Here is a 26,164-nt window from a genome sequence, read left to right as displayed (position 1 = left end):
AGTATCTTGTCTCCTCATTGGTCATTTTGGTCAGGTGCCAGCGAGGTTACCTTTAGCTTCTTAACCCTTTACAGGTGAGAGGAGCTTTCCCCTGGCCAGGAGGGATTTCAAAGGGATTTACCCTTCCCTTTATATTTATGACAACTGTTGTATCAGGAGTTCCTCACGTACTTTAAGTTAAGCTTGTGTTAAAGTATAAAGTAATCAGGGCTTCTAAGCACTGCCCACTGCTGTGATGAGTACTTTGCTGGTCATGAACAACAAGATCAACTGCTTATTTCTAACAAAGTGATAGTACTATACTTAACTGAAAAATCTGCAAGAAAAGGCACTCTGCTGAATTGTCATATGCTGGATCTAGAAAGACTCTTCTGAATGAAGCATAATTTATTTCTGAAAATTGTCACCATTTCTTCCTGTGTACACTTTATAATACAGTATATGTAAAATTAAAGACTATAGTTTTAAAGGACCAGGACACATTATAAAATCACCTGTCTGTCTTAATCATTGGATAGTCCATAATGTTTTAAGTAAATTGACTTACAAACCTGTGCACATTTGTGGTGGTGGACTTAAACATCTTCTGTCTCTTATTACTGTGGACAGTAAGGGTTTCAAGGTAGGGAGATATTTTTTTCAAAATCCTGTAATGGAAATAGTTCTGTTCAGCCAATTCATTTATAGAAGTTCTCTGATAAAAAATGTTTGCAGACTTCTTCAAAACATTAGGTAATTGAAGCCAAAGGGCCTGGAAAATTAAATGAAAGCAGCATCATTATGCTCCTTGCATTCTTTATTTCTTTATAAATATTTGTACTTTGATTATACTGTACTACTTAGTACCACATGATGAAATGTGGTATTGGATCAAAGCTGCTGGCCACACTATAGGAGAGCTTTGTTAAAAGGCTGATCTTAACATTAATGGTATTCCAGTATGTTTAAGGTTATTACACCATAAATGACCTCAGAAGGATGTTTCAATAAGCTAAAAATCTAGAAGCAAGTCTTCCCATCCATTTCCTCAAACTAAAGTGAAACACCATTGTTGCCTCCTTTTAAAAACAAACAAACAAACAAACAAAAAAACAGTTGTACCCAGCCTTGTAGAGATGGTAACCAAAAAACCCACAAAACCCCACATTAAGAATACTAAGGTTGCAAAATCAAGAACTCAAAAAGTTAAGAAATTCCAGTATTTAGGTTGCCTGTGAAACTTAATTCAGCCTCTTTTTGTGTATCCATTATGATTGTCTAATTACATAGTCATAGAATTTTTCGATAGTATCCTCACCTCATTCAGTGCACTGCATGGACCATGCTCACCAAAGGGGCAGCTGTTGGTGTTCTTTTTATTGTCCTCATTCAGTGTGTGGCCTAACGCCTTATTACTGCTCACTGTCTAAACCCACTACTGAATACTGTTTTCTTGTCTGCATTTCTGTGGGACTCGTCATTGTAATATCGGAGTGCTTCACGAACATTAATTTATTTTAACACCCTAGTGAGATAGGAAGGCATTGTCCCCATATTACAGATGGGGAACTGAGGCAGAGAGAGATTAAGGCCAAAATTATCAAATGTCCAGCAATTTTGGGTGCCCATCTTGAGAAGCCTACCACCTGATATCTAGGAGAATAGCACTCTATTCAATGTACAGCTCTCATTAACTTCACTTGCAGCCGTGAGTGCTCAGGACTAATTTCTTAGCACAAAGCAATCCTATCCAATCTGAAAATATGGAGATTGTGCTTAAATAAAAGTTGTGTTCAGCTTGCATCTCTTTAAAAAGTCAAATACTTATGTCAATTTCCAAACATGAATGTCTTCTTGAGGAAAAAGATTGCTACTCTCTCTCTAGTAAGCATAAAATGCTCTCCTGCTTTGATTTTTTTGTTACCTCACTCCACTCTCTCATCTGGTATAAATCAGTGTAGCCCTATTGCTTCTGATAGTTATGCAGATTTATATCAGTTGAGGAGTTGGTCTAGTGACACACAGAGGTTTCCAATCACTCTCTACTTTTAACATTGTCAAAGTTTCCACAATCTATGGAGATTGATTCTTGTACATTGCAATAGGTATAAGCTCAAAGAATAATCAAATGAAAATGAAGATTATGTTCAACAAAATAAATACAGTTTTGTCAGTAACAGCAGCTTTGCTATAGATCGCTCACATTGGACAAGAATAAGCAAGATAAACAGTGTATGTTGAAAGTGAGAGGGTCAGTTTTCTATATGCTGTTAAACTAGCATCTGTGCACTGACTTCATTGGGTGTCAGTCTGGCTTTCCATGAATCTGAGCACACAGTATAGCAGCATTTAAGCTCTTGTGATTGTTAGAATGATTAAACATGAGTGATATTATCCAATAATTTAACTTTATTTTAAAAAAAGGAATATAGTTTATCTTTGTATCTGCTCCCCTAACTATTCACTTAGTGTGTCCCCCCTTCAGCTTTGCACTTTTCTTCAAAACTGCCCCTTATATTTAGAACAGCTTTGCCCTTCCTGTGTGCCAAGTGCTCTCTTCCTCTTTAAAACATACTTCTTTCGGAAAACCTTAATCTGTACAGCGATCGCTGTATAGTCTACATTAGTGACTGTGATATCTTCAGAAGAGGGTCCTTGTCTTTACCTGCTTGTAAAGAACTATGCATTTTATGGAATTAAATAATAATGCCATAATTAAAATGTGGACACAATATACAGAGAAAAGAGGCACGTTATTGACTGACTAACTCAAATATCAGTCCCTGAGGGACAAGTCAGAGTTATAGCAAAGAAGAAAAATATCTGAAATAGAAGTTATGGAAGATTTTTTATGGTTGTTGTCATATACCATGTGTGCATAATTGTAGGCTGCAGGAATTGAAAAAGATTTAGAAACTTTGGAACTTGTCTATTTCAGTGGAGGAAATCTTCAGGCTGGATGAGGCTATCAAGTCTAAATAGGATAATGGCAGAGTTCTGCCAAAAGTTTAGAAAGAGAAATCCCCATTCTATTCCCTTTTCTTGGAAGCTGAAGTAAGGAACACTGCAGTCTACTAGACTTGGACTTCAATCTCTCGATCACCGAAAATGACAGAGGCCTTCAGTTCTTGCATCATTTTAATTATAGAGTTTTTTAAAAATCACACTTTTCACAAAATTAATTGAGATTATACTCCACCCTTTGGTAGGTAGTATGTTAAAATTAAAAAATACACATCAGCAAACTTGAGAGCTGTATTTAAATTTAAGAGTGAGATTAAGTACCCTGTAATTGAGATGCCTCTGACTACAGAAAAGATACTTGACAGACGAGAATAGGATAAGTTTCTTTTAAATGAAATTCTGAACCTATATATACATTTTGGATTCAAATTCTAGTGCAGCATTGGGAGCTACATGTATCCAGTGGTCACTGCTGTGGTCACTGCAATGGAAGAGCCGCAGTTGTATTCAGGGAACATGATAAACGTGTCTTGTCACCTCTTGTTTATCTTAGTGACAGCACATGTAAAATTATCAGATCTAGCCAAACAACAGACTTAGATGGAGTGAGAAGAATTGTTTTAAATATGCAGAATTTACTCAATTGGAAAATTCCAAACTAGAGCTGAGAATGGTGAGTTAGTTTTGAAATGGTAAAAAATTGGGAGGATAAGATAGTGTGACGCTACCTGTTCTATTTAACTATACTTTTTGTCACAATTGCATTTTAAGTGGCTAAACAAAAGGACATAAAATATTTTAAGGATTTTACTTGAATTAGGGGTTGTAAAAGCCCTCCAGTCTGGAGCCTTTCACGTCTAAGGCCTGCTGGTCAAAGCACTCAAACGGTGGTGGCAACAGCATATGAAGAGAGAGGTGGTTTCTTAGATAGCCAGTTCCCAAACCAAATAAACTTTTATAAAATAATGTCAACAGCTTTCATGATACCTGGACGTAGAAAACAATCCGGTATGTCTCACGTCAAGGTAAGAAATGGCTGATGCCCAAAGGAAGGTGCAAGAAACACTGCTTTAGGCAATGCGATAAGCTTCCCTTCACAGTCTAATAAAGGCCTCATCATACTCTCTAAACCTTGTATTTTAAGTGTGAAGTACAAAGTTTTATATTCCTATCAAAATTTTTTAGCATGAACTGTAACTCTGGATATTCTTGTTCACATAGATATCCAATCCCTCTGAGTCGTGCTAATTATTTCATTTGAATTTAAACTCTGGATCATGCCATCCCTCCTCCTGTAAAGATCTGGTGAGGGTATGACTCCAGGGATGAATAGTACTCAGTCTTTCTGGCTACTAGACATTTGCCATTGGATTTTCACAACTGTTGCGTTTTACCCAAATATTTCCCTGTGGTAAAAATTGCTACTTTCTAGAAATTTAAATTGTTCCTAAGGCAAAGAAAAATCAGAAAGCTTTCTGCATCACCACTAGCAGTTTACTATAAAACTGCTCTTGTTCAGCCTGCTTAGGTATTTCTATTGGCACACAACAGTGCTGGAGTTTTGCCCAGAGTAGCACAATCTTCTTATCCACTGGAGACAGAGTTAGCCACTACCTCAGCAATCAGATACTCTGCCTTCTACTAGACTTGAACATATTTTTCACTATTTTAACTACTGCAACACCTCTGAAGCTTTGTGATGTTCACACTTTATCATTTAATTTCTCTTGCCAGCACTTGTTTCCTCTGAGTTCATGGTTTTCACATGATCCTAGTGTTCTCTTCCAACTCTTTCTTTCAGTTGCTGCCTGCATTGACTACTTGCTTATGTTGTCATGCCAACTCCCAAGCTTAGAATCTCAACTTGAGTGGATGCCTTTTTTCAAGCATACACTTCAGTTACCAAGGTGCGTGAACAGAATACATGAGTGTGGGCAAACAGCTAAACCAGTATGGGTTTGGCACGAATTTCCAAGTATCCATTTCTGTTTCAGGAGTGCTCTTTGTCATTTTTGCCCTACTCCCCGGCATTCACGCCCATGCCACTGAAAATACGTAGATTAGAAGGGGACCAAATGGGAAAAAAAACCATACACCTTAGTGTAATGACAGGTTTCAGAGTAACAGCCGTGTTAGTCTGTCTTCGCAAAAAGAAAAGGCGTACTTGTGGCACCTTAGAGATTAACCAATTTATTTGAGCATGAGCTTTCGTGAGCTACAGCTCACTTCATCGGATGCATACCATGGAAACTGTAGAAGACATTATATACACACAGAGACCATGAAACAATATCTCCTCCCACCCCACTGTCCTGCTGGTAATAGCTTATCTAAAGTGATCATCAAGTTGGGCCATTTCCAGCACAAATCCAGGATTTCTCCTCCCCCCCCCCCCACACACAAATTCACTCTCCTGCTGGTAATAGCCCATCCAAAGTGACCACTCTCTTCACAATGTGTATGATAATCAAGGTGGGCCATTTCCAGCACAAATCCAGGTTCTCTCACTCCCTCACTTTGGATGGGCTATTACCAGCAGGAGAGTGAGTTTGGGGGGGGGGGGGGGGCGGAGGGTGAGAAAACCTGGATTTGTGCTGGAAATGGCCCAACTTGATGATCACTTTAGATAAGCTATTATCAGCAGGACAGTGGGGTGGGAGGAGGTATTGTTTCATCGTCTCTGTGTGTATATAATGTCTTCTGCAGTTTCCACAGTATGCATCCGATGAAGTGAGCTGTAGCTCACGAAAGCTCATGCTCAAATAAATTGGTTAGTCTCTAAGGTGCCACAAGTACTCCTTTTCTTTATACACCTTAGTGGTTAGCCATCTTTTTATTTTCCTCATTTAAGCAAAACTACTAACTTATCAAGTGACCTAGATAGAACTAACAAGAAATCCATAAGTGACTAGTTTATTTAGTCTCTCTGAAAGTCAGATCTTATTGAATTTGATTTACATTTCACGCTGAGTCATTTCAGGATATCTGTGTATCAATTTTCCAAATACCCAAGTAAAAAATTCAAGAAAAGTACAGGAAATTAAAAATGTGGACTTTACCTTTTTTTTATACCCAAGTCACATGTAACAATTGTGCTTTGTTCCTTTTACTGTACTTAACAAAATGGTATGTACTGTAGGTACATACAAAAGCAGTGAAACAGCCAGTGTCCAAGATAAACAATATTTTAGAATAGCTTTAATATAACTGACAGCCACATTCACAGATTAGTTCCGTAATGGATTTAACCAATTTTCTATAAATGGTAATAACTGTTAAGTAGAAGAAACATGGAAATTTCATCTCAGACTCTCTGTAGTTCATTGGCGATTTCTATAGGCCAGCATGCACTGGATTTCAGAGGATCAACCTGTATTAAAGAAATGCAACTGTACTGAACTTTAATATTTCATGCACGGATCTTTTGAGATGTCAATTCACTTTCATCACAGCATATTTCATGCAAGAAGTTTTAAAAGCAACGCATTACAGTTCAAGTTTGAGACAGTGCTTAATAGGGTGACTTATTCTTTTGAGAAAAATACATTAGAGAATAAAGTAAGCTGATTCAGCCTTTTCATAGTGGGCTATTAGGAGCTTCGTTTTTCTCTAGTACATCAGACTAGTAGTCCTAGAATCATAGAAGATTAGGGTTGGAAGAGACCTTAGGAGGTCATCTAATCCAACCCACTGCTCAAAGCAGGACCAACACCAACTAAATCATCCCAGCCAGGGCTTTGTCAAGCCAGGCCTTAAAAACCTCTAAGGATAGAGATTCCACCACCTCCCTAGTTAACCCATTCCAGTGCTTCACCACCCTCTTAGTGAAATCATGTTTCCTAATATCCAACCGAGACCTTCCCAACTGCAACTCCTTGTTCTGTTATCTGTCATCACTGAGAACAGCTAAGCTCCATCCTCTTTGGAACCCCCCTTCAGGAAGTTGAAGGCTGCTATCAATTCCCTCCTCACTCTTCTCTTCTGCAGACTAAACAAGCCCAGTTCCCTCAGCCTCTCCTCGTAAGTCATGTGCCCCAGCCCCCTAATAATTTTTGTTGCCCTCCACTGGACTCTCCCCAATTTGTCCACATCCTTTCTGTAGTGAGGGGCCCAAAACTGGATGCAATACTCCAGATGTGGCCTCACCAGTGCCGAATAGAGGGGAATAATCACTTCCCTCAATCAGCTGGCAATTCTTCTACTAATGCAGCCCAATATGGGCCTTCTTGGCAACAAGGGCACACTGCTGACTGATATCCAGTGTCTCATCCACTGAAATCCCCAGGTCCTTTTCTGCAGAACTGCTGCTTAGCCAGTTGGTCCCCAGCCTGTAGCGGTGTATGGGATTCTTCTGTCCTAAGTGCAGGACTCTGTATTTGTCCTTGTTGAACCTCATCAGATTTCTTTTGGCCCAATCCTCCAATTTGTCTATGTCACTCTGGACCCTATCCCTCCCCTCCCCTCCAGCATATCTACCTCTCCCCCCAGCTTAGTGTCATTTCTGAATTTGCTGAGGGTGCAATCCATCCCATCATCCAGATCATTAATACAGATGTTTAACAAAACTGGCCCCAGGACTGACCCCTGGGGTACTCTGCTGCCATCTAGACACCGAGCCGTTGATCACTACCTGTTGAGCCCAGCCATCTAGCCAGCTTCTAGCCACCTTATATTCCATTCATCCAATCCATACTTTTTTAACTTGCTGGCAAGAATACTGTGGGAGACCATATCAAAAGCTTGATTTTAACAAAGCTTTTGACTAGTAGTCCTGTTTTAAAATAACCTGCTCTAAAATACAAGGCTTGAACTTGAAGTCAGCTTAAGTTGGTTTTCATTTCAGATTCAAAAAGGCTGAAAATGGCTGGAGGAAAGTTTGATCCAATGGATAGCTGTTGTGCATTACAGCTCTAGGACACTCATCCTCACAAGCTTGCCTGTGAACCACTTCCTATTAAGCCAGTGTGCTCTTACCTCAGTAGTGGAGCACCTCACTTTTCAACACAGTGAAACTTCCAGCTAATTGGAGCAAACGCTAGGACTCTGTGTTCAGAGACCTTGAACACCTAAACAAAAAAACTCTTGTACTACCAGGTTGGAGGGGTAGAAAATACACACACACACAGGAGGAGAGAAACAAACTGCAAAATGACCAGCAGAGATTCCCTGCATCCTACATCCAACAAATAGTAGTAAACTGATACAAAAGACAGAGAGAAACATAACCAGCCATATCCTTCATATAAAAGCAAGGATATTTTCATCTTGTCTGCTTCTTATTGTCCTGATATTGCTTTTCATGTAACTTGCACACTATTTGCTGCAGGAAAGGTATTGGACTGGGAGGGGATGTCTTAGAGGGGCCATCATCTTAAAAAAAAGATATTGAGACCATGGCTCCGTGAGCCTGCCTTGTTAATGCTGTTCAATCAAATGAATTTTAGTTAGAAAAGGAAATCTTATTTAATTTGGCCCTGGAGCCTCTGGATCATCTGAGCAGAGATAACTAAGAGCCAGGGAATTTAAACTGGACAAAGAATATCTGCAAATGATGTTTTGTTAAAAGATGTTATCCCAAGAAGCTTCAGTGATGATCTAAACTTCAGTCTAGGCTGCACGTGCTGCATCCTTAGGGCTCATTTAGAAATCCACTGCTTTTGTTTTCACAAGCAGCAAGGTATAGAGCTTGCTTCTTGTTGGTCTGAGGTAAGGACTTCAGCTGTTCAGCAGTACATATCAGAGTGGTTGTATGGAAACCCTTACTGAACTGATTTCAAACGGCTGATTTAGAAGCTTGGTCAGGCCTTGTCTGGCTGCATGTTGTCCCAATTTCTGTATGTTCAGGTGCGTGACTCCAGCATTTGGGGAGACTGGGCGTGAGCACTGGAAACTCCCTAGAAGTATGTGGGTGGGGCGGCATTGGTGCCCGGACCGGCATTGGCACCCTCTTCTCTGTCTCAAGGCCGGCCACCGCTCAGCCTCCTCTCCCTGAGGCCTTGCCCATGCTCCACCTCCACTCTGCCACAGGCCCTGCTCCTACTCAGCCCCATCTCCCACCTGCACCTCTCTGCCACCTCCCCCAACGCCTCCCCCACCCACGCCTTTCCCCCCCTCTTCCCCGAGGCCTCCCGCACCTGCTGCTCATGCCTCTTTGCCCCCTCTCCAAGCCCACCCTCGTGCCTCTTCTCCCTCCCTCCCCCCGGCCTCTAGTAGAATACATTAAAAATCTGATTATTTCACTAGTCGATGGATTAAGTGGCTAACATTTTTCCAAATTCTAAGGATTTTCCTGGGGTGGGGGGAGGGGAAGCTTAGGTGACTTCAGAAAGTTAGATCCATGTTGTTTTCTCACAGCATTTTACCAATGGAAAATTTTCAATAAGACAAACCAGCAACAAGGAACATTTATATCCATTTTATTACACTCATCCTCAATTTCATGATTTTTCCATATGGCAATATACTATAGTACATTCAAAACATTTCTGAAGCATTTGGCAAGGTAGTACATTTACACTGCATTTTAAGTTTTAATTTTGGAATCATTTGTCTTCCATCCTTCTCCAGAGATAAATCTGTCAATCATGTCCAATGATCTTTCAGGTTGGTCATAAGGTAAAATATGTCCTCCACCTCGAACAATTACCTTCAGGGTGCAAAGGAAGAACAGATTAGTAGTAAATCCTGAGCAACAAAAGTCAATTTTGCCAGCAGAAATTAATTAAAACTGGGTTCTCTCATGTACAGAGATCTTAGAGTGCATGCTGAGTCAGAAGGATGACTCTTTCACTCTAGTCAGTAAAATATAAACCAACATATCCAAAGTCATGTGATCTTAGACCAGTTAATAATAGGATCAAATAACTAACTATCAAGCCTAATTGGTAATCTTTGATATTTAGACAGGCCTAACATGGATACCATTTGCATCATACTTTGATTTAGATGCTCTGAGTCTCCACAGGGAAACTAGCAGCAGCATCACCATCATATTGTCTGTGATTTATATTGCCTAGTCAAATATTCATCCTGTTGGCAAATGTTGAAAAGAACAGCACAAGTCTATATTGTATGATCTAATTTTGGAAACTGAATTTATTAGGAAACTTCAGGTCTTAAAATAGGGGCAATATTAGAATAATTCATTTTATCCAAACAGATGATAGATTATTTTCACGTTAGTTTATAGTCCTCTACTTTTTGATCTCATTAGACATCTTTCCCCTCTTGTGTATTCCAATTTTTGCTGAAATTCAGAAGGGAGCGTTAGCTAAATTAACTACTTTACTCTGAATTGAATTATTCTCATATAATTGAAGTGTGAAACTGTTTATATGATTCTGTTTTTCAAAAGCATCTTGTGTTATAGTGCATTCCCAATTTTCCTGTGTTCAAATTTTAAGACATTCCTTTTTCAGTGTATGAAGCTTGTTCCAGTTCATGGAGTATTTCCTCTCTCCCTCAGCCCCTTCCTTATGACATGCTAAAAGTAAACAACTGTTTGACAACATCTTGAAGTCATTCCAAAGAAGATCTTTTACTGGCACCCACAATCTCAGTCTGTAGTAGTCAAACAGAAAGTAGTAATCAGGGTTCCGTCTTGGCCGTTATCTGACAAAACGACTTCTGTGCAGACATACAGCTGGACCGAGGACACCTAAATGAGTTATCTGTATGAGAAAATACAACCGTTGAGTTTAAAACATGTTTGGCAACTGGCAGCTGTTTTCTGGACTACATCTCAACAAAATATATAGCAGCTAAAGGTCACGGTCTCATATACGTTCCATTGTGCCCTTGCTGCCTCCACTGCACCACTAGTATGGCTAGAGTAAAAAGAACTGTCAGTATATCTATTAAGTCCTTCTCTTTCAAGTTCATCATCCTTTAGGTACAGAAATTTGCAGCATGGCTTCATAGAACCAGCACATATGGTTTGAATAAATATGCATATTAAATGTTGATTAACAATTACATTCATATTCCTTTTATCTCCAAAGGACCTCAGTGCACTTTAGAAGCCAGTTTATCATCAACTACACAGGGATCCGCCACTTAAATACAGCAACAGCTTAATAGCACTTTGCAACCCTAAAGATTAGCTCAACAAGAAGTGAAGAATACCACCCCTCCCCATTTGACAAAAATACCTTTGTAGTTTCAGACGTAAGCAGAAGGTAATGATCCAAATACAATTTTGGCCCATACAGGCCCCTCCTTTCAGGATAAGAGTCACGTGCACTTTACAGACCACAAGTGGTCTTAAGACCTGTTTCACATTTCATTGGGAAGACTGCATCTCCAGTAGTTCAGGATCTCCCAACATCCTGCAGAAGCACTGTTCAGTACTAATGAGAGGGCAGAATACTGTTGAATCAATAGGTGGCACTTCTTGCAGCACCTGGCTATGCCTGATATTTATTAAAGAACCAACAGGCCCAGTCCCTGCTTAATTTGAAAGATCTGACTGGAGCAAAAGCACAAGATGGCCTGGCTTGAAGCTTCTGAATTTTAGCGATTTGCCCATAGTGATTTCTGAAGCAGCCACTATGAGTAAAATTTTCAAAAACTGCCTAGTGACTTAGGCTGCTAAGTACCTAAACTACTTTTGAAGACAGGATTAAGGGGCTTTTGAAAGTTTTACATTTACCTCAGACATGTACTACCCATTCATTTTTTTCAATTTTTACAAATTAAACCATAACAGCCCCCATACAATTTCATAATATACATTAACCACAACAGCTAGCAAAGGCACAGCAACAATTATGGAACATTAAGTAAGGTTAGCTCAGTGCAAGACTGCACACAGTTGCAGCATAATTAAATGCATCGCTAAGTACCAAATGGGGACTGAAAGATTCCGCCGCTTTCTACAAAGCGGTGAGGAAAGTTGTCTTTATAATCAGTTACTTTTACTGTTGCACTCTGCAAGAAAAGCAGAACCCACTAGGTTAAAAACAGTATCAAATGTCTCACTTACAGCCTGGAACGATAGCTCATCTTTAACCCACCCTATTGTGCTGCAGTCTCAGAACTCTGACACACTTCGTTCGATACCATATGCGCTGCAATTCTTCAGCGCACAATGGGAATTAAAAGCCTCTATCAATCTAGATTTTCAGCTTTAACTCTTAATAGTTTGGCTTTTTAAAAAACAATATTAATCTGTTTGGTCTATTCAGTTAAGCTAGTACAATTATTTCTTTGTATCTGATTTTTTTAGGCCAGGATTCTACTTTATATAGGAACAGATTTAGTTTTGCATTTATTTATTTTTAAGAGAAGAAGAAGTGGTATAAGTACTGGAAAACTTCCAGTTTCTAGGAATTCTGACATTCACACCAGACAAGAAGAAAGGCAGGAATATAAATTTAAGCATATTATTCTGTCACTGCTCCTCAAGCCTGACCAGGAAAGACCAGCCTTCCACAGGGTCATGAGAGAGAGTTCAGTCTTCATGCTAAACCAGTCCTGGGTCTTACCCAAGTAGGGACTGCCAGCTATGCCAAATTATTTAGGACATACATTACAAGACAATGTTAACTGAACAAAACCACAGCCAGTCAACCACCACATTCGTTTTACTTTGGCTTTTGGGTAGTTTAAATGCCAAGAGCTGCCAATGCTCTATCCCAGATAGCCTTCCGTTCCCTAATCCAATCACTACCATGACCAGAAGCTGCTAGTGTCATGGAGGCCTGCAATGCTGTTCCAGATTTCTGTCTTAAACAAAGAACTGCAAAATCTTAAATCTCAAAACAAGAGCTGGTTCAGTAAAATGAATAAACAGCTGCATCTCCCCTCCCCCCTACTCTGCTTCAAAGAGATAAACACTGTTGGGGAAAGTAAACCAGCAGAGTTCACAGACTTCAGCTCTGACACTCTTTCAAGGAACAAAAGTAACAGTAGGATGCAGGGTCTCTGCTTACATTTACTGTGACCCAAACTTCCTTTTTGACCTCATTGTTATTAGTAAGGAGGACCGTGGCTGTAGGATGTCACTACACTGTCTGGATGCGGATGTTCAGGAATTCCAGTGAGGCTGACTTCTCAAGCATGAAGAAAGTTACTCTTCAAGTCAGGCTGGACTTGCATGCGTACTAGTAATATGGTTAAACAAACTCAATTTGTTCTGTTTATGTTTGTTAGAAGTAGTGATTTTTTTTAAAAAAAATCCTCACTCAATTGTAGTTTTATTCCTCTATTGTATTTGGGTGACTCAATTAACAGATAACCTGAATCATGACATTTTACATCTATACTGTTATCATGGGGTATAACTGCAGCTTGAGTAGACATACCCGAGCTAGCGTGAATCAATCTAGCTTGGATATTGGAGCAGCAAAGCTGAGCAGCACATACTTACTCATGGAGCTAGCCCATGCTGAATTACCCAGGGCTCTGGGTGGGTTTGTATAGTCCATGCTGATGTGTGTCCTGCTTTGGCTTCATTACTCACTGCTAGCTTAAAACTAGCCTCAGATACATCTAGTCGAGCTGCAATCACACTTTGTGATTGTGGATAGAGATTCCTTGAGTGGAGAGTGCAATATAGACGCAAACAGTTGCCACCTCCAGTACATATACACCCATCTTAGCACATAAAGTACAAGCACTGGTCGTCAAATTGTTCAGATTCTCTTTAAATCCAGCTACAACATGTGACCGACAACCTGCCATACTGAATTCCAAAGGCTGACTCCCTGCTGCGTAAACTGGTGTTCCTTGGTCCTTTATATTTACTTTCCATTAAAAGTGACCCCCCCCTTTTTTTTTTTATAAATGGGACAACATAAAACGAGAGACTGATCTTCTTCCTATCTACTCCTGACTCCAATACCTTGGTGAAGTCCCCTCTGATTAAGCTTTCAGATGCTCCATATCAGCACCCCACCAGATCTGACAATCTTAGTTACTCTTCTCTGGCTGGACCTTTTCAGTACCTACAGCAAAACCTTGTTCTAGTAATGGTTGGTGCATTTGATTTGTTGGGGGGTTACAAAGCAGACCTCATGGGAGGGACAAGCAGTTGAAGGCTCAGGGAAGGAGCCAACTAGTATACTTTGCTCAGCTAAGGAATGGGTACCTCATCACAGTTCCTTGGGTTAGTGATATGCTGCCAAGAAGGCTTAATCAAGCCTCCTTAGTACTCATGAGGTTCTGCTGGCGAGTGCAGGTGTCCTCTTTCTCCCCTACCATACCTGTGCAACACAGAGTCAGATTTACCTTATATGTTCAAGGTGGGCAACCAAAATTCAGAGAGTAAGACTGAACGCTTCTGAAATATGGGTCTCCACAGAGCTCTGTTATTCTCACTAGCCTAATTTTTAAAATGGAGAAACACATTGTTTAGTGCACGTGCACATTTAGGGCAGTTTTTAGTAGGCTTATTTGATATATTTATTCTGTTTCCCAGAAAAATATTTTAAAGAATTAAACTCATTGGTTTTCAATAGGGTAGTAAGTGTGCCCTGGGCTTCCAGAAGTCATGGAATCACTGGCTGAGCCTTGTAACTTGTTTGGGGATGGGGAAGAGGGAGAAGCCATTTCCAAAGTCCTCCTTACAGTCACCACTGGAAGTAATTCCAGGGCTCAGGAAGAGTGAAGACGGCAGACTTGTTTTGAAAGAAATTAAAAGGAAATGAGTTACCCTTTGATTTATTTCCCAGATTTTACCAACATCTGTAGTGACAAAATTAGTATCCTGGTTATCACTGTGATACAGAAATAAAAACTCTGTCCTCCAGAGACTCCCGTGTTAAAATGTCTTAATTGTTTTTGCTCCATTTTATTCTTTGCTACTTTCTTTGTTGGCTAGTAGCTAGTTAAATTTAGACAAGTGGTTCTTTGTGGCTTAGTCTAGGATATCAATAAGCATGTACAATTAAGCCAGTGAGGGAAGTACTGCAAAACAGATGTGAACAGCCCTAGACATAATGGGGTGGGTAATCTGCAGGAAGCACCAAGCAAAGAAAGCCAAATCTTTTCTTGCTTTTAGATCTCTGGCAAGGCAGCACAGCTGGCTAATAGTTGGTTTTTCAAGAAGCCCTGTGGCTTTTTGGTAATGCTCTGCAGTGTCATGCAGGAGACCAGCTGAATTCCTTATGTGGATTTATTTTTCCCTGGCTGGGTTGTACTGCAGAAGCAGCATGCTCTGTGTTATCTGTATCTCAGACAGAACCTATATTGCAGGTGTGGCCAAACTGCACCTCTTTTACAGTTAAAAAGTCATGGAGCCCCCCCATGCCTCCCCATTCTCTGCCTACCAGACTGGGGGCAGGGAGGGAGAAGAGCTCAGGGCTACTGCCCTGCAGTGGGGCGGTAGGGCTAGGGGCTTCTCCCCTGCAGGGAAAGGGATCTTGGGGCTTTAGACACAGTGCTCCCTCCCCACAGGGCAGAAGCTCCCAGCCCTACCACAGGGCAGAAGCTATAAGCTTCCCCTACACCCACCAGTCTGGTAGGCAGATAAGGGACAATGTGGGAGGATTTGGGGGGCTCCAGGAAATATTTCAAGAGAATTTAAGCCCTGGTGAACCCGACAGTGTGAGAATGAGACTCTAAAAAGAGAAGGTCGCACATGTGCATTTCATCAGGAAACTGCATCATTTTGTATTCAGCCATTGTGCTGTGCAGACCTCATGAGTTCACGATTTTCCTGCATTCTGCAGAATACAAGCTGTGTTTACTGTTCGCAAGTCACATTTGACTAGTTTTAGATTTAAAGTGGTAATCCTACGTTAATTTCGTTGGATGACAATGACATCTTCAAATTGTAAGGAATGCAAATATAAAGAAGAAAACCAAAGTTTTAAGCCAGAACGGGAGGAAGATTTTGCATTCATTGCTAAAGGTAGCAAACCCTTGTGCCTTATCCACAATGCGCTGCTCACTCACTACAATACGAGCAACTTGAAACATCAATATGAAACGAATTACAATAATTTTGTCTAATTACTCTCCTGAATCAGAATTAAGGAAAAACAAGTTAACTGCACTAAAGTTATGCCTAAACAGTAAAACAGACACTACTTTCAACGTTCAGTAAGGAAGTTGACACAACAACTGAAGCTAGTTATGTTGTGTCATGGAATATCGCTTGTGCTAAATGTTCATACTGTGATGGAGAATTTGTTAAGAAGAAATTTGCAGAAGTGGTTGCAATTTTAGATCCAAGTAACACAAAACTTCAATGACTAATAAAGAAAATTGCTATTTCACTCCACACTATGGAGAGGTGTATTTCCCAGATCAGAGCTGATGTTGCAAGCAAGAATTCTCTAGCATTCAGCCTAGCTGTCAACGAATCCACAGATATACAAGATAAACCACAAATAGCGACGTTTGCTATGTTTCTGTGGATGTAATTGTGAAAGAAGAAATGTTGGACTTAGTGGCACTAAAAGAAACAACCTGCAGTGTTGACGTAAAGAATGTACTTGACAAAGCATCAACAAATGCCAATGTACCACTGGATAAACTTGTCAGTGTTATAACAGCTGGAGCACCTACAATGGTGCGAAAAAAAACTACTGAAAAGTGATCCGAAATTTCCAGAGTTTCTCCCTGTTCATTGCATTACCCATCGTGAACATCTTGCAGGCAGACATTTCAAATACGACAACATTATGAAAACGGTCCTAGAAATTGTCAATTTCATCCGTTCGAATGGGAAAACTCGTAGACAGTTCAAAACTTTTATCGAAGAGCTGGATCTTGAAGACAAACTTAATGATGTCTCTTTCTACTGTGAGGTGGTTATCAACCAGCAATATCTTAAATAGGTTTGTGGGACTGTTGGAACCTATCAATGCTTTCTTTAAAGAAAAGAAAAAAAGTCCTATCCACAATTGGAAGATGAACAATGGATGCAGGATCTGATGGTTTTTCATTGATACTATGCATCATCTGTAAACTCTCAACTTGGCGCTCCAAGGAAAGGATAAAATTATTTCTGACCTTACTCAGACAGTCTTTGGCTTCCAGAACAAGTTAAAGCTTCTGCAAAAAGATATAGTGTCAAGAGACTTCAACCACTTTCCTCATCTCAAGAGTAAGGTAAACACATTCCCTGAAATCGAAGTAGAAGATCACAAACTTGAGGAATAAAGAGAAATTACGAGGACTGCTTGATGACTTTCAGGCCAGGTTCGAAGATTTGCAGAAGTTGAGATCCTGCTTTGCCTTTCTTGTAAACCCATTTGTTAGGATATAGATATTCAGGCCTGTCTGTAAAGGCCTATACTCTAAGAATTTAGGTGTATTCTTATCACTTGGCTAGTGATAGAGGTATAAAAGAAAGAATCAAAATCACTGTCTGCTGGTGTAAGGGCCTTCTCTTACTGTGACAGTCTGAGGCCCTGTTCTTAGGCTAAGGCCTTTGGCTAAGCAGCAGAGGCAGCCATAAGCTGGGAAGGAAACAGTCACATCCTCACATTCCAAACTATTCACACTGAAATAAGGTGCTATTCGGCTGTTAGGAATACAATCCTGTCCTGATAGTTCCTATCACCTCCAGAGAAAGGGAAGTGCCTAGAAAATGTAAAAGGAAACTTAGTTTGATAGCATCCTGTCTGGCAAGAACTCACTTATCAATAGCTGGGATGTGAAATCCTCACTTCTGTATTGTCTTGTCATTATAGTTCCCACTTTGCTGTTGTTTGTCTGTATAATCTCTGTCTGGTTCTGTGATTGTTCCTGTCTGCTGTATAATTAATTTTGCTGGGTGTAAACTAATTAAGGTGGTGGGATATAATTGGTTACATAATCATGTTACAATATGTTAGGATTGATTAGTTAAATTTCAGGAAAATGATTGGTTAAGGTATAGCTAAGCAGAACTCAAGTTTTACTATATAATCTGTAGTCAATGAGGAAGTGACTGGGTGTGGGTGGGGGTGGGCATGTGGGTGTGTGAGATGGGAACAGGGAATGGGGGTAAGAAAATTGGAATCATGTTTTGCTAAAGGGGGAAATGGGAATGGGAGTAAGGAAGTTGGAATCATGTTTGGCTAAGGGTAGGAATGGGAACAGGGACACAGTGTAAGGCTCTGTGGTGTCAGAGCTGGGAAGGAGGATACTAAGGAAGGAAACTGGAATCATGCTTGCTGGAAGTTCACCCCAATAAACATCGAATTGTTTGCACCTTTGGACTTCGGGTATTGTTGCTCTCTGTTCATGTGAGAAGGACCAGGGAAGTAAGTGGGTGAAGGAATAAGCCCTCTAACACCATTCATAGTTGATGTGATCAAGAACAGCTGTCCAATTCCCCAAACTGTGGATACAGAACCATCTACTGTAGAAATGGAACTACTGGAACTCCAGGAGGACCAGGCTCTAAAGATGATGCAGAAATCAGAGTCTACAATCGAATTCTGGAAGCAAGTGCCAGGAACAAAGTATCTTCAACTCAAGTAGACTAGCCTGAGACTCATTTCAATTTTCGGCACAACATACTGCTGTGCATCTCTGCACTCTGTGGAGAAGTTCATAATAATCAAAGCATTGTGCAATCCTTACAAATTGACATCTGACCAAGCTCCTCTGTACTGCCTTGACAACATATCTACTGGATTTCCAAAGACTTATGACTAGGATGTAGGCCCACAAGTCCTCTAAGTCTAGCAGTAATTAACCATCATACATTAAGTCAGAGGTTAATATTTTAAAAAATGCATGGGTAAAGGTTGTCCCTGTCTTGCGGCTCTCGAACTTCTGAAGATTATCGCATGCGGCTCGGAGGGTCAATAAGTTTGGCCACCACTGCTATAGTGCTTACTATGGATTGGCAAAGCTAGGCTTTGAAAAGAGACTTCTTCAGTCCTCAAACAGAAGGCTGGTAAACACATGGAAAATGAAGGCATTAACATCGGGGGAAACAAGAACACCAAGAGTAAAAGGACGGGTGAGTAAAAACAGTACTACAAGGGAAGAGAATTTGCAAGTTTTGATTCCGGACCAATAAGGAAAGGTGAGGGGTGAGAAGAGCATCTCAGCTCAGGTTCTCATGCCTGACATCCAGCTGCCACAAAAAAACCCAACAAGTAAAAATATAAAATATTAGTGAATAATCCTATACTCCAAGATCCTTATTTATTGTCAGCTGGCCACTAACTCAATGAAAGATTAATATTTTAGCTAAGACTGTAAAACATTCCAGGTAGCATATTTTAGTTTGCTTTGATTCAAAATTCAAAGTCTACAGCGCCTTTTATTAACTCTTTGTTCTGTCACTCACCTCAAAATGCCATGGATCTTCCACACACTCAGTTAGCTAAAACAAGAACGTTTTCACAGCTATAGAAAAAAAAAGTATCATGTTCTAATTTAAACGGCCACATCTCAGCCTGTACCTAATAGGAAAAGATGGAGTAATAGATCCAAGCACAGACACTGTGGGTATGTCTGCACTGTGGGGGGGAAAAAAAAAAAAAGGACCTGCAGCAGAAAATCTCAGAGCCTGGGTCAACTGACTCAGGCTTGCAGGGCTCATGCTATTGGCTAAAAATTGCAGTGTAGATGTTCAGGCTCGAGCTGGAAAGACCACCCACATCGCCAGGTTCTCTCTCTCTCTCAAAAAAAGAGTAGATTTATAGAAATAAAGGAACGGAAAGGAAATAAAGGAAAGGAAATAAGGGATGACAGATAATCAAAGTCACCATACCTCAAGGTCAATGGTATCAAAAGCAGCGTCTATTCTATGGCAACATTAATGGACACTCGCTATTGATATAAATACCATTTATATTTGAATCTTGCTGCTATTTTCAGCTGTGAAAAAAATAAAAAAGTTTAGCTGCTCTCTCTCTCACACACACACAAACACAGTCTTCTTAGCTAATTTTAGAACAAGGGAATTCATGGCCGGCCAGTTTGACCCTTCCTCCCAGTAGGGGTCACTGCAGCAGTTCTCCACCCTACAAGTACTAAGTGCATACTATACATGTTATTACATAAGCTATTTGTTGTGGCTACACTTGTATTTTATAGATTAGTCATCAGCTGCATTGCTTGCATTCCAGTACAACCGACATCCCAGGAGCAGAATATTTCCTGATTATTGAGCCTATGATCATGGGAATCTGGAGTTTCTAAGGCTATGTCTACACTAGCACTTTTGTCAGTAAAACATATGTCGCTCACCCACCCTGACAGACATAAGTTACACCGAGAGACACGCTGGTGTGGACAGTGCTGTGTCAGCGGGAGATGCTCTCCCACCAACATAGCTACTGCCACTCATTGGGGGTAGTTTAATTACGCCAAGGGGAGAGCTTTGGAGATACTGGAGACCTTACAGCGGAGCAGTTGCAGCAGTACAACTGTGCTGCTGTAAGGTCTCTAGTGTAGACATGGCCTAAATAAATTGAGGGTTACCAAAAATTGTATTTGTGATTTAAATCCATCCATATTATACAGCAAACAAAAATCCTGTGTAGGCTTAATCTACTCATATGACAGTCTATCAATGAATTATAGTTGGGTAAATAATATATTTTACACAAATACTGGTTGACTTCTAAAATTAATTCATTTCACCCATGATCATACCCACTTTATCATCAAAAATATTTATGAGACAATAGTGCCTAGATGCTCCAATCAAGATTGAGGCCTCATTGTGCTAAGAGCTCTACAAACATAAGATGACGTGGTTCTTGCTTGCAGCCTAAGGTAGTCGTTAGGTTGAGAGGGGGATACTTTGAAATATTTATTAAAAATGTGCACACTTTTTTGCATTAATTCCATGAACATTTCAGTGATCCTGCCAACCAGCAGAGTTATCTGTGAAAGTAGATTTCGATGCTAATTTTAGTATTTGCTTGCATGCTCACCCAACACAGAAACTGCAAAACTGTGAAACTGCAGCTAAGAAACAGCTAAAATAGAATATTCAGAATCAGTGAAAACTGAAATGAAAACTTTGGAAAATAAAAGAGTAAAAGACATTGCAACTTGCTTATACAGATTCCACAGATAGAAAGACTCAATTAATTAGTAAAACATGTTCACTGTGAATTATTCATTCAGCACTAATACTGTTGCACTTCATAGGGTGTTAAGAACAATGCACAATGTTGTGACACTCAATTTTAGGATAGCCCAAGAAGCCTCAACTATTGTCGTCTTTGGTGACAGCACAATAGATAACAAAAAGGCAAGTTTCTACCCAGCAACATCTGTGCAATCTCTCAGAAATCAGTGGGCTTGCAGGTGGATAAGCAGAATTTAACCCAACAGAAGCGTACTGGATTTTGATTGGATTTATTTTTATTGATTAGATGTTTTTCTAAAAATATGCTCTAGTTCAAACAGGAATTAATTCAGGGAAGTCCCATAGTAGAAAGTCAAACTAGATGATCACAACCCTCTATGCTAGTCTTAAAAATCTGTGACTCTACAGATAAAGCTACAAATCATTTGTCACATTTGATTTTTACATTAAGAGGACAAATACTGTTTTGTTTTGGTCATATGGGAGTCACTTCTTCTGTGAAATAGATTTCACAGACTGGAACAGGTCACTAGTGATATTTTAAAATTTAGTTCAAAAAGGGGGAGGATTAAGCTCACTGGTTTCTTATTTTAGGAAAGATATTTCTAGAATGGCTGATTCAATGTATATTGTATTACCTGAACAAAGAATTACATTGCTCAATTAGGGCCAGTCTAATTGCACTGCTTAGTACAGATAACAGAGTTTCTTATTAGTGGATTCATAAAATAAATGTATGCTGTACATTCGAGTTGAAAGAAAAAGTTACCTAAAACTAGAGTCTAATCAGTACCAAACAAACATGTATACATCAATGTACCATGTATGTGCACGGGCACAGATTTAAGAATAATCTATACCAAATATTCAAAGGGAATGCACAACGCAGATATTAAATCCAATCTGTCTGCAGTTTTTTTGCATGAAGAGTTGTCTCTGTGCCTGACATCAGGGACACAGATATACTAGTAACAGATATTATGGTTCACTGCCAATTAAAAAAAAAAATCAATACATCAATTTTGGGTTGAACAAATCAGTTTGTTTCAATTTCAAGCTTAACATTTTTGAACATTTTAAAAATAAAACTGAAGGAAATTTCTAAATGAAAAAAGTCATATGGAACAGTAAATTGAAATATTTCATTTCAAAAAAGTTGAAAGAAAGCATTTTGACTTTTTAGAATTTTGCTTTCTTCCACCGCTCCCAACATGAACAATTAGGCAAAGCAGACATGAATTTGCAACACATTTCAGTGTTGCTGAACCTCCATTTTCTTCCTCAAAAAGAGTTTTGTCCAAAAAAATTTCACCTAGCTCTAATCAGGAACCTAGTTCAGTTGCTCTTCATGGCAGGAGCCAAGTGTTGTCTGCAGTTTAACAATTACCATAACAAAGCCAAGTTTTTCTTCCTGAGAACTAGCTGTTCTTAATTATCCCAAATCTACTTAGTAGTTTCTTTCTTCCATCAAAAACAACCTCCCTTTCTTTGCATGTTTACTGATACTGCTTACCGCAAAACAGCTACAGCAATCTATAAAATCCTCACAAGGACCCCCAGATTCAGTAACATGCTTAAGCAAAAGTTGATCGAGTACAATGGGTCATAAGACTTAAGTACTTTGCTGAATTGAGGCCAAATACTTTTAAGTCATATCAAACAGTCTGTTCCGTTAGTAGAACTCTTGCATTTGTAATTATTCTGATTAAATAATTTTTCCTGCAGGACTTGGATAAAACCGAGGGTACTGGCTCGGATTTTATCCAAGTTCTGACCAACAGACATTTTAATCTCGAGGGGAAAATTATTGGCAAATACACTAAGGACTTGTGAAGTTTTGCCTAGACAATGGAGATACAGGGCAGGAAGTTGGGATGTAAATTGTCCATCTGGATAATGATGTTCCCTCTGAAATGGTTACAAATGGTTACACTAGGACTCTTAATTTTTTTTTTAAATGATTGAACAGAGTCAACTATACATTTTCCAGGTATAGTTGTACAATTCCCACAGACTGAAAAAGGGCCTTAGCATGGGTGTTGCTTCTGTGGTAAGCTATTAAAATTTAGATTTAGATTAAAAGCATTGTTACCATTTTATTTTTACATTTATCTACATCTAGAAACACATCATCAGGAGATAAAATTGCAACTATTCCCAATCTCCGCTGTGTCCTCGATTGGGATTGCCATGAGATTCCTGTAGTCGGTCTTTAAAATGCTATAAAAAAGTAGACCCTGAAGAGGTGTGCAGATTCATCAAATGTGATCAGATCCATATTCTTACATATATATCAGTGGGTTCCAGCACCCAATATGAATGTTAAGGGAAGTTATTTGTTCTGCCCCAAACACCACACCACAATGTGCTGATCTCACGTCTTCATTGACTTAAAGCTTTGGTGTTTGCTGAAACCTACATAAGTTTTCTCTGAGAGAACTACAAGAGGGAAGCTAATTTATGAAGTCTCTTGTTCTTAGATCTTCATCCCCTCCTTTTCCTTGTCCAGGACCATACTAAAAAAAAAAAAATGCACCAGTTTAACTAGATTTAGTTAATCTATTTTAAAATCTAGTTAAACTGGTGTAAACACCTAGACGTATACACATTTAAATAAATTGATAAATTGATTAAGCAACTAGTTTAAATTGGTAAGTCTTAAAATTAGTCTCTTTAAATTAAGGGATTCCATTAGTTTAAATCAGATACATTTTAAAAAATATAGTTAGTTAAACTGGTGTGTTTTCCTCCCTTCTAATTAATAGAAAGGATTTACACTGGAGTCTAACATACTGTAGTTTAAGTTAAGAATCAGAGAGCTTGGCAGAAAATAAGGTTTCATTTTTGGCACAGACACATGCTTCTGTTTTATGCGACTAATACCAAAGAGAAGGTCCATCACGATTATAGTCAATTTTTTCCATTACCACACACTTGATATGTAGAGTCTACAGATCCAAGTTCCACAGAGAATGCTTTTGTTACTGCAGAACAATTCTATTTTATAGTTCAGCAGTAAGAGTAGAGGATCTCTGCCAAAGTTTTAAAATCACCTAAATAAAATGCAAAGACCTGGATACAGAGTTTAAACACCTCTTACTTATCACAAACACATGTGATTCTCATTTCTTTCACTGCATATTATGCAATGTTAGAATATCTTTTAATCCTAGATTTATTTGATATTCCTGGGAAGAGCAAATCATGTGCTGAAGTTTGCCAAAGGCCTTTGATTTTGGCAATAAGCTACCTTTAAGTGCCCCTTTCTCCTTTAATTATGGTCTAAATTAGAAGAGACTTTCAGCACATTGGCCTTTCCGAAAAAATACTTTACATCAGGGAGCCTGGCAAAACACTCAAGACAGGGTCAGACACACACACACACACACAAAAGAGTACAGAAAGGAGAACAGAAGGCATTCTAAGGCCTAATCTACAGAAGTGTATTGTGTCAAATACCATTTGTTCCAGCTAAAACACATCCACACACAAAAGCAATTCCCAGATAGTTTAAAAATGTGTTAGATGCCATTTGGGGTAGACTAAACTTCAGCAGAACTAAATACCATTTCATCCTGAAGTATTTCAGTGCTAGCGTGCATGCACACTGGCTGAACAGTTCATCTAGTCCTCCTACTGCTGTTCCACATCTGTGGCCTTTCAAAATCTCCCACAATGCCACTAGTGTTACTTGTGGAACAGTGCTAGCATGAACATAGGGCAAACCTACAAGTCTCCTTAACACAATTCAGCATGCGTAAGAGTGTGCCACTCTGGAGTGCCCCCTGCTGGCTATAGGTAGCTCTGCAGTGTCTTGCGTTAGCTTCCCCTTCTGCTTAGGGTCCATTAAAAAGCCCACACCATCCAGATATTCAAAACAAACCCCATTTCTGGCAATCAATTTATTAAATCCTGCACAAAGTCTTTCAAAAGCTCCAGTCTTCCCACAATTTCAAAATGGGCACTGTCTTCCTGCTTTCCTAGCGTTTCTTGCCTGGAGTTTGACATTCTCTGCATTCTCCACAGATCTCCTTCCTGCTGGTGTCTTTACCCTTCTGACTCAGGGCCCTGGAGGAGCCTTCTTACTCCCTTCAATGTCTGAGTGCATCTGCCGTCCCACCTGCAACACCTTCTCTCTCCAGGAATGTCTACACTTCAATAAAACATCCACGGTTGGCCCATACCTGCAGACTTGGTCTTGCAAGGTCATAAAATTTCAGGACAGACATCCAGGCTCAGGCTGAAGCCCAGGCATTAAGATCCTCACCCCCTAACAGGGTCCCAGAGCCTGAGCCCGGACATCTACCTAGGTGGGTATTGTAGTTTTAAGAATGCTTGATAAAAAGATCTCGTAGGTGTTTGTCTCTGTCTGAGGGATTGAAACAAATATGGTTGTATCTTAGGGCTTGGCTGTAGACAATGGATCGTGTGGTGTGTCCTGGATGGAAGTTAGAGGTATGTAGGTAAGGATAACGGATCAGTAGGTTTCCAGTGTAGGATGGTGTTTATGTGACCATCACTTATTTGCACTGTAGTATCCAAGAACTGGATCTCTTGTGTGGACTGGTCCAGACTGAGGTTGATGGTGGGGTGGAAACTGTTGAAATCCAGGTGGAATTCTTCAAGGGCCTCCTTCCTGTGGGTCCATATAATGAAGATCTGGATATGAGAGCCGATGGATTCCTTCACCAAGTAGTTGATGAACTGACATGAGGGGATGCCATTTTAGATTTGGTTTTGGTGAGCAGTGAGGACCTCATAGAAGAAATGATTATAGGGGACAACCTTGGTTCGAGTGATCATGAGCTAATTCAGTTCAAACTAAATGGAAGTATAAACAAAAATAGATCTGTGACTAGGGTTTTTGATTTCAAAAAGGCTAACTTTAAAAAATTAAGGAAATTAGTTAGGGAAGTGGATTGGACCGAAAAACTTGTGGATCTAAAGGTGGAGGAGGCCTGGAATTACTTCAAGTCAAAGCTGCAGAAACTATCAGAAGCCTGAATCCCAAGAAAGGGGAAAAAATTCATAGGCAGGAGTTGTAGACCAAGCTGGATGAGCAAGCATCTCAGAGAGGTGATTAAGAAAAAGCAGAAAGCCTACAAGGGAGGGATTAGCAAGGAAAGCTACCTTACTGAGGTCAGAACATGTACGGATTAAGTGAGAAAGGCCAAAAGCCATGTAGAGTTGGACCTTGCAAAGGGAATGAAAAGCAATAGTAAAAGG

At 39.7% G+C, this 26,164-nt stretch overlaps 1 protein-coding gene across 7 annotated transcripts in view; it reads right to left on the bottom strand.

Annotated features, from left to right (window-relative positions):
• Positions 1-9,343: 9,343 nt before the first annotated feature.
• Positions 9,344-26,164, bottom strand: part of CPVL (carboxypeptidase vitellogenic like) — a 100,355-nt gene continuing 83,534 nt past the window's right edge. For 6 of the 7 annotated variants that reach the window (XM_048838474.2, XM_048838471.2, XM_048838475.2 and 3 more), the window contains exon 14: positions 9,344-9,589. In XM_048838474.2, coding sequence (XP_048694431.2) covers positions 9,467-9,589 — 123 coding nt within the window. In that variant the 3' untranslated portion in view covers positions 9,344-9,466. Of the gene's footprint in view, positions 9,590-9,614; positions 10,614-26,164 lie in introns of those variants that run through there. The other variant, XM_075125769.1, reaches the window with a different exon arrangement.

The sequence above is a fragment of the Caretta caretta genome, chromosome 2 (genome assembly GCF_965140235.1).
Source record: "Caretta caretta isolate rCarCar2 chromosome 2, rCarCar1.hap1, whole genome shotgun sequence".
Classification (NCBI taxonomy): domain Eukaryota; kingdom Metazoa; phylum Chordata; order Testudines; family Cheloniidae; genus Caretta; species Caretta caretta.
The sequence above is the reverse complement of the archived record's forward strand: the minus strand, read 5'-3'. Positions and strand labels throughout refer to the sequence as shown.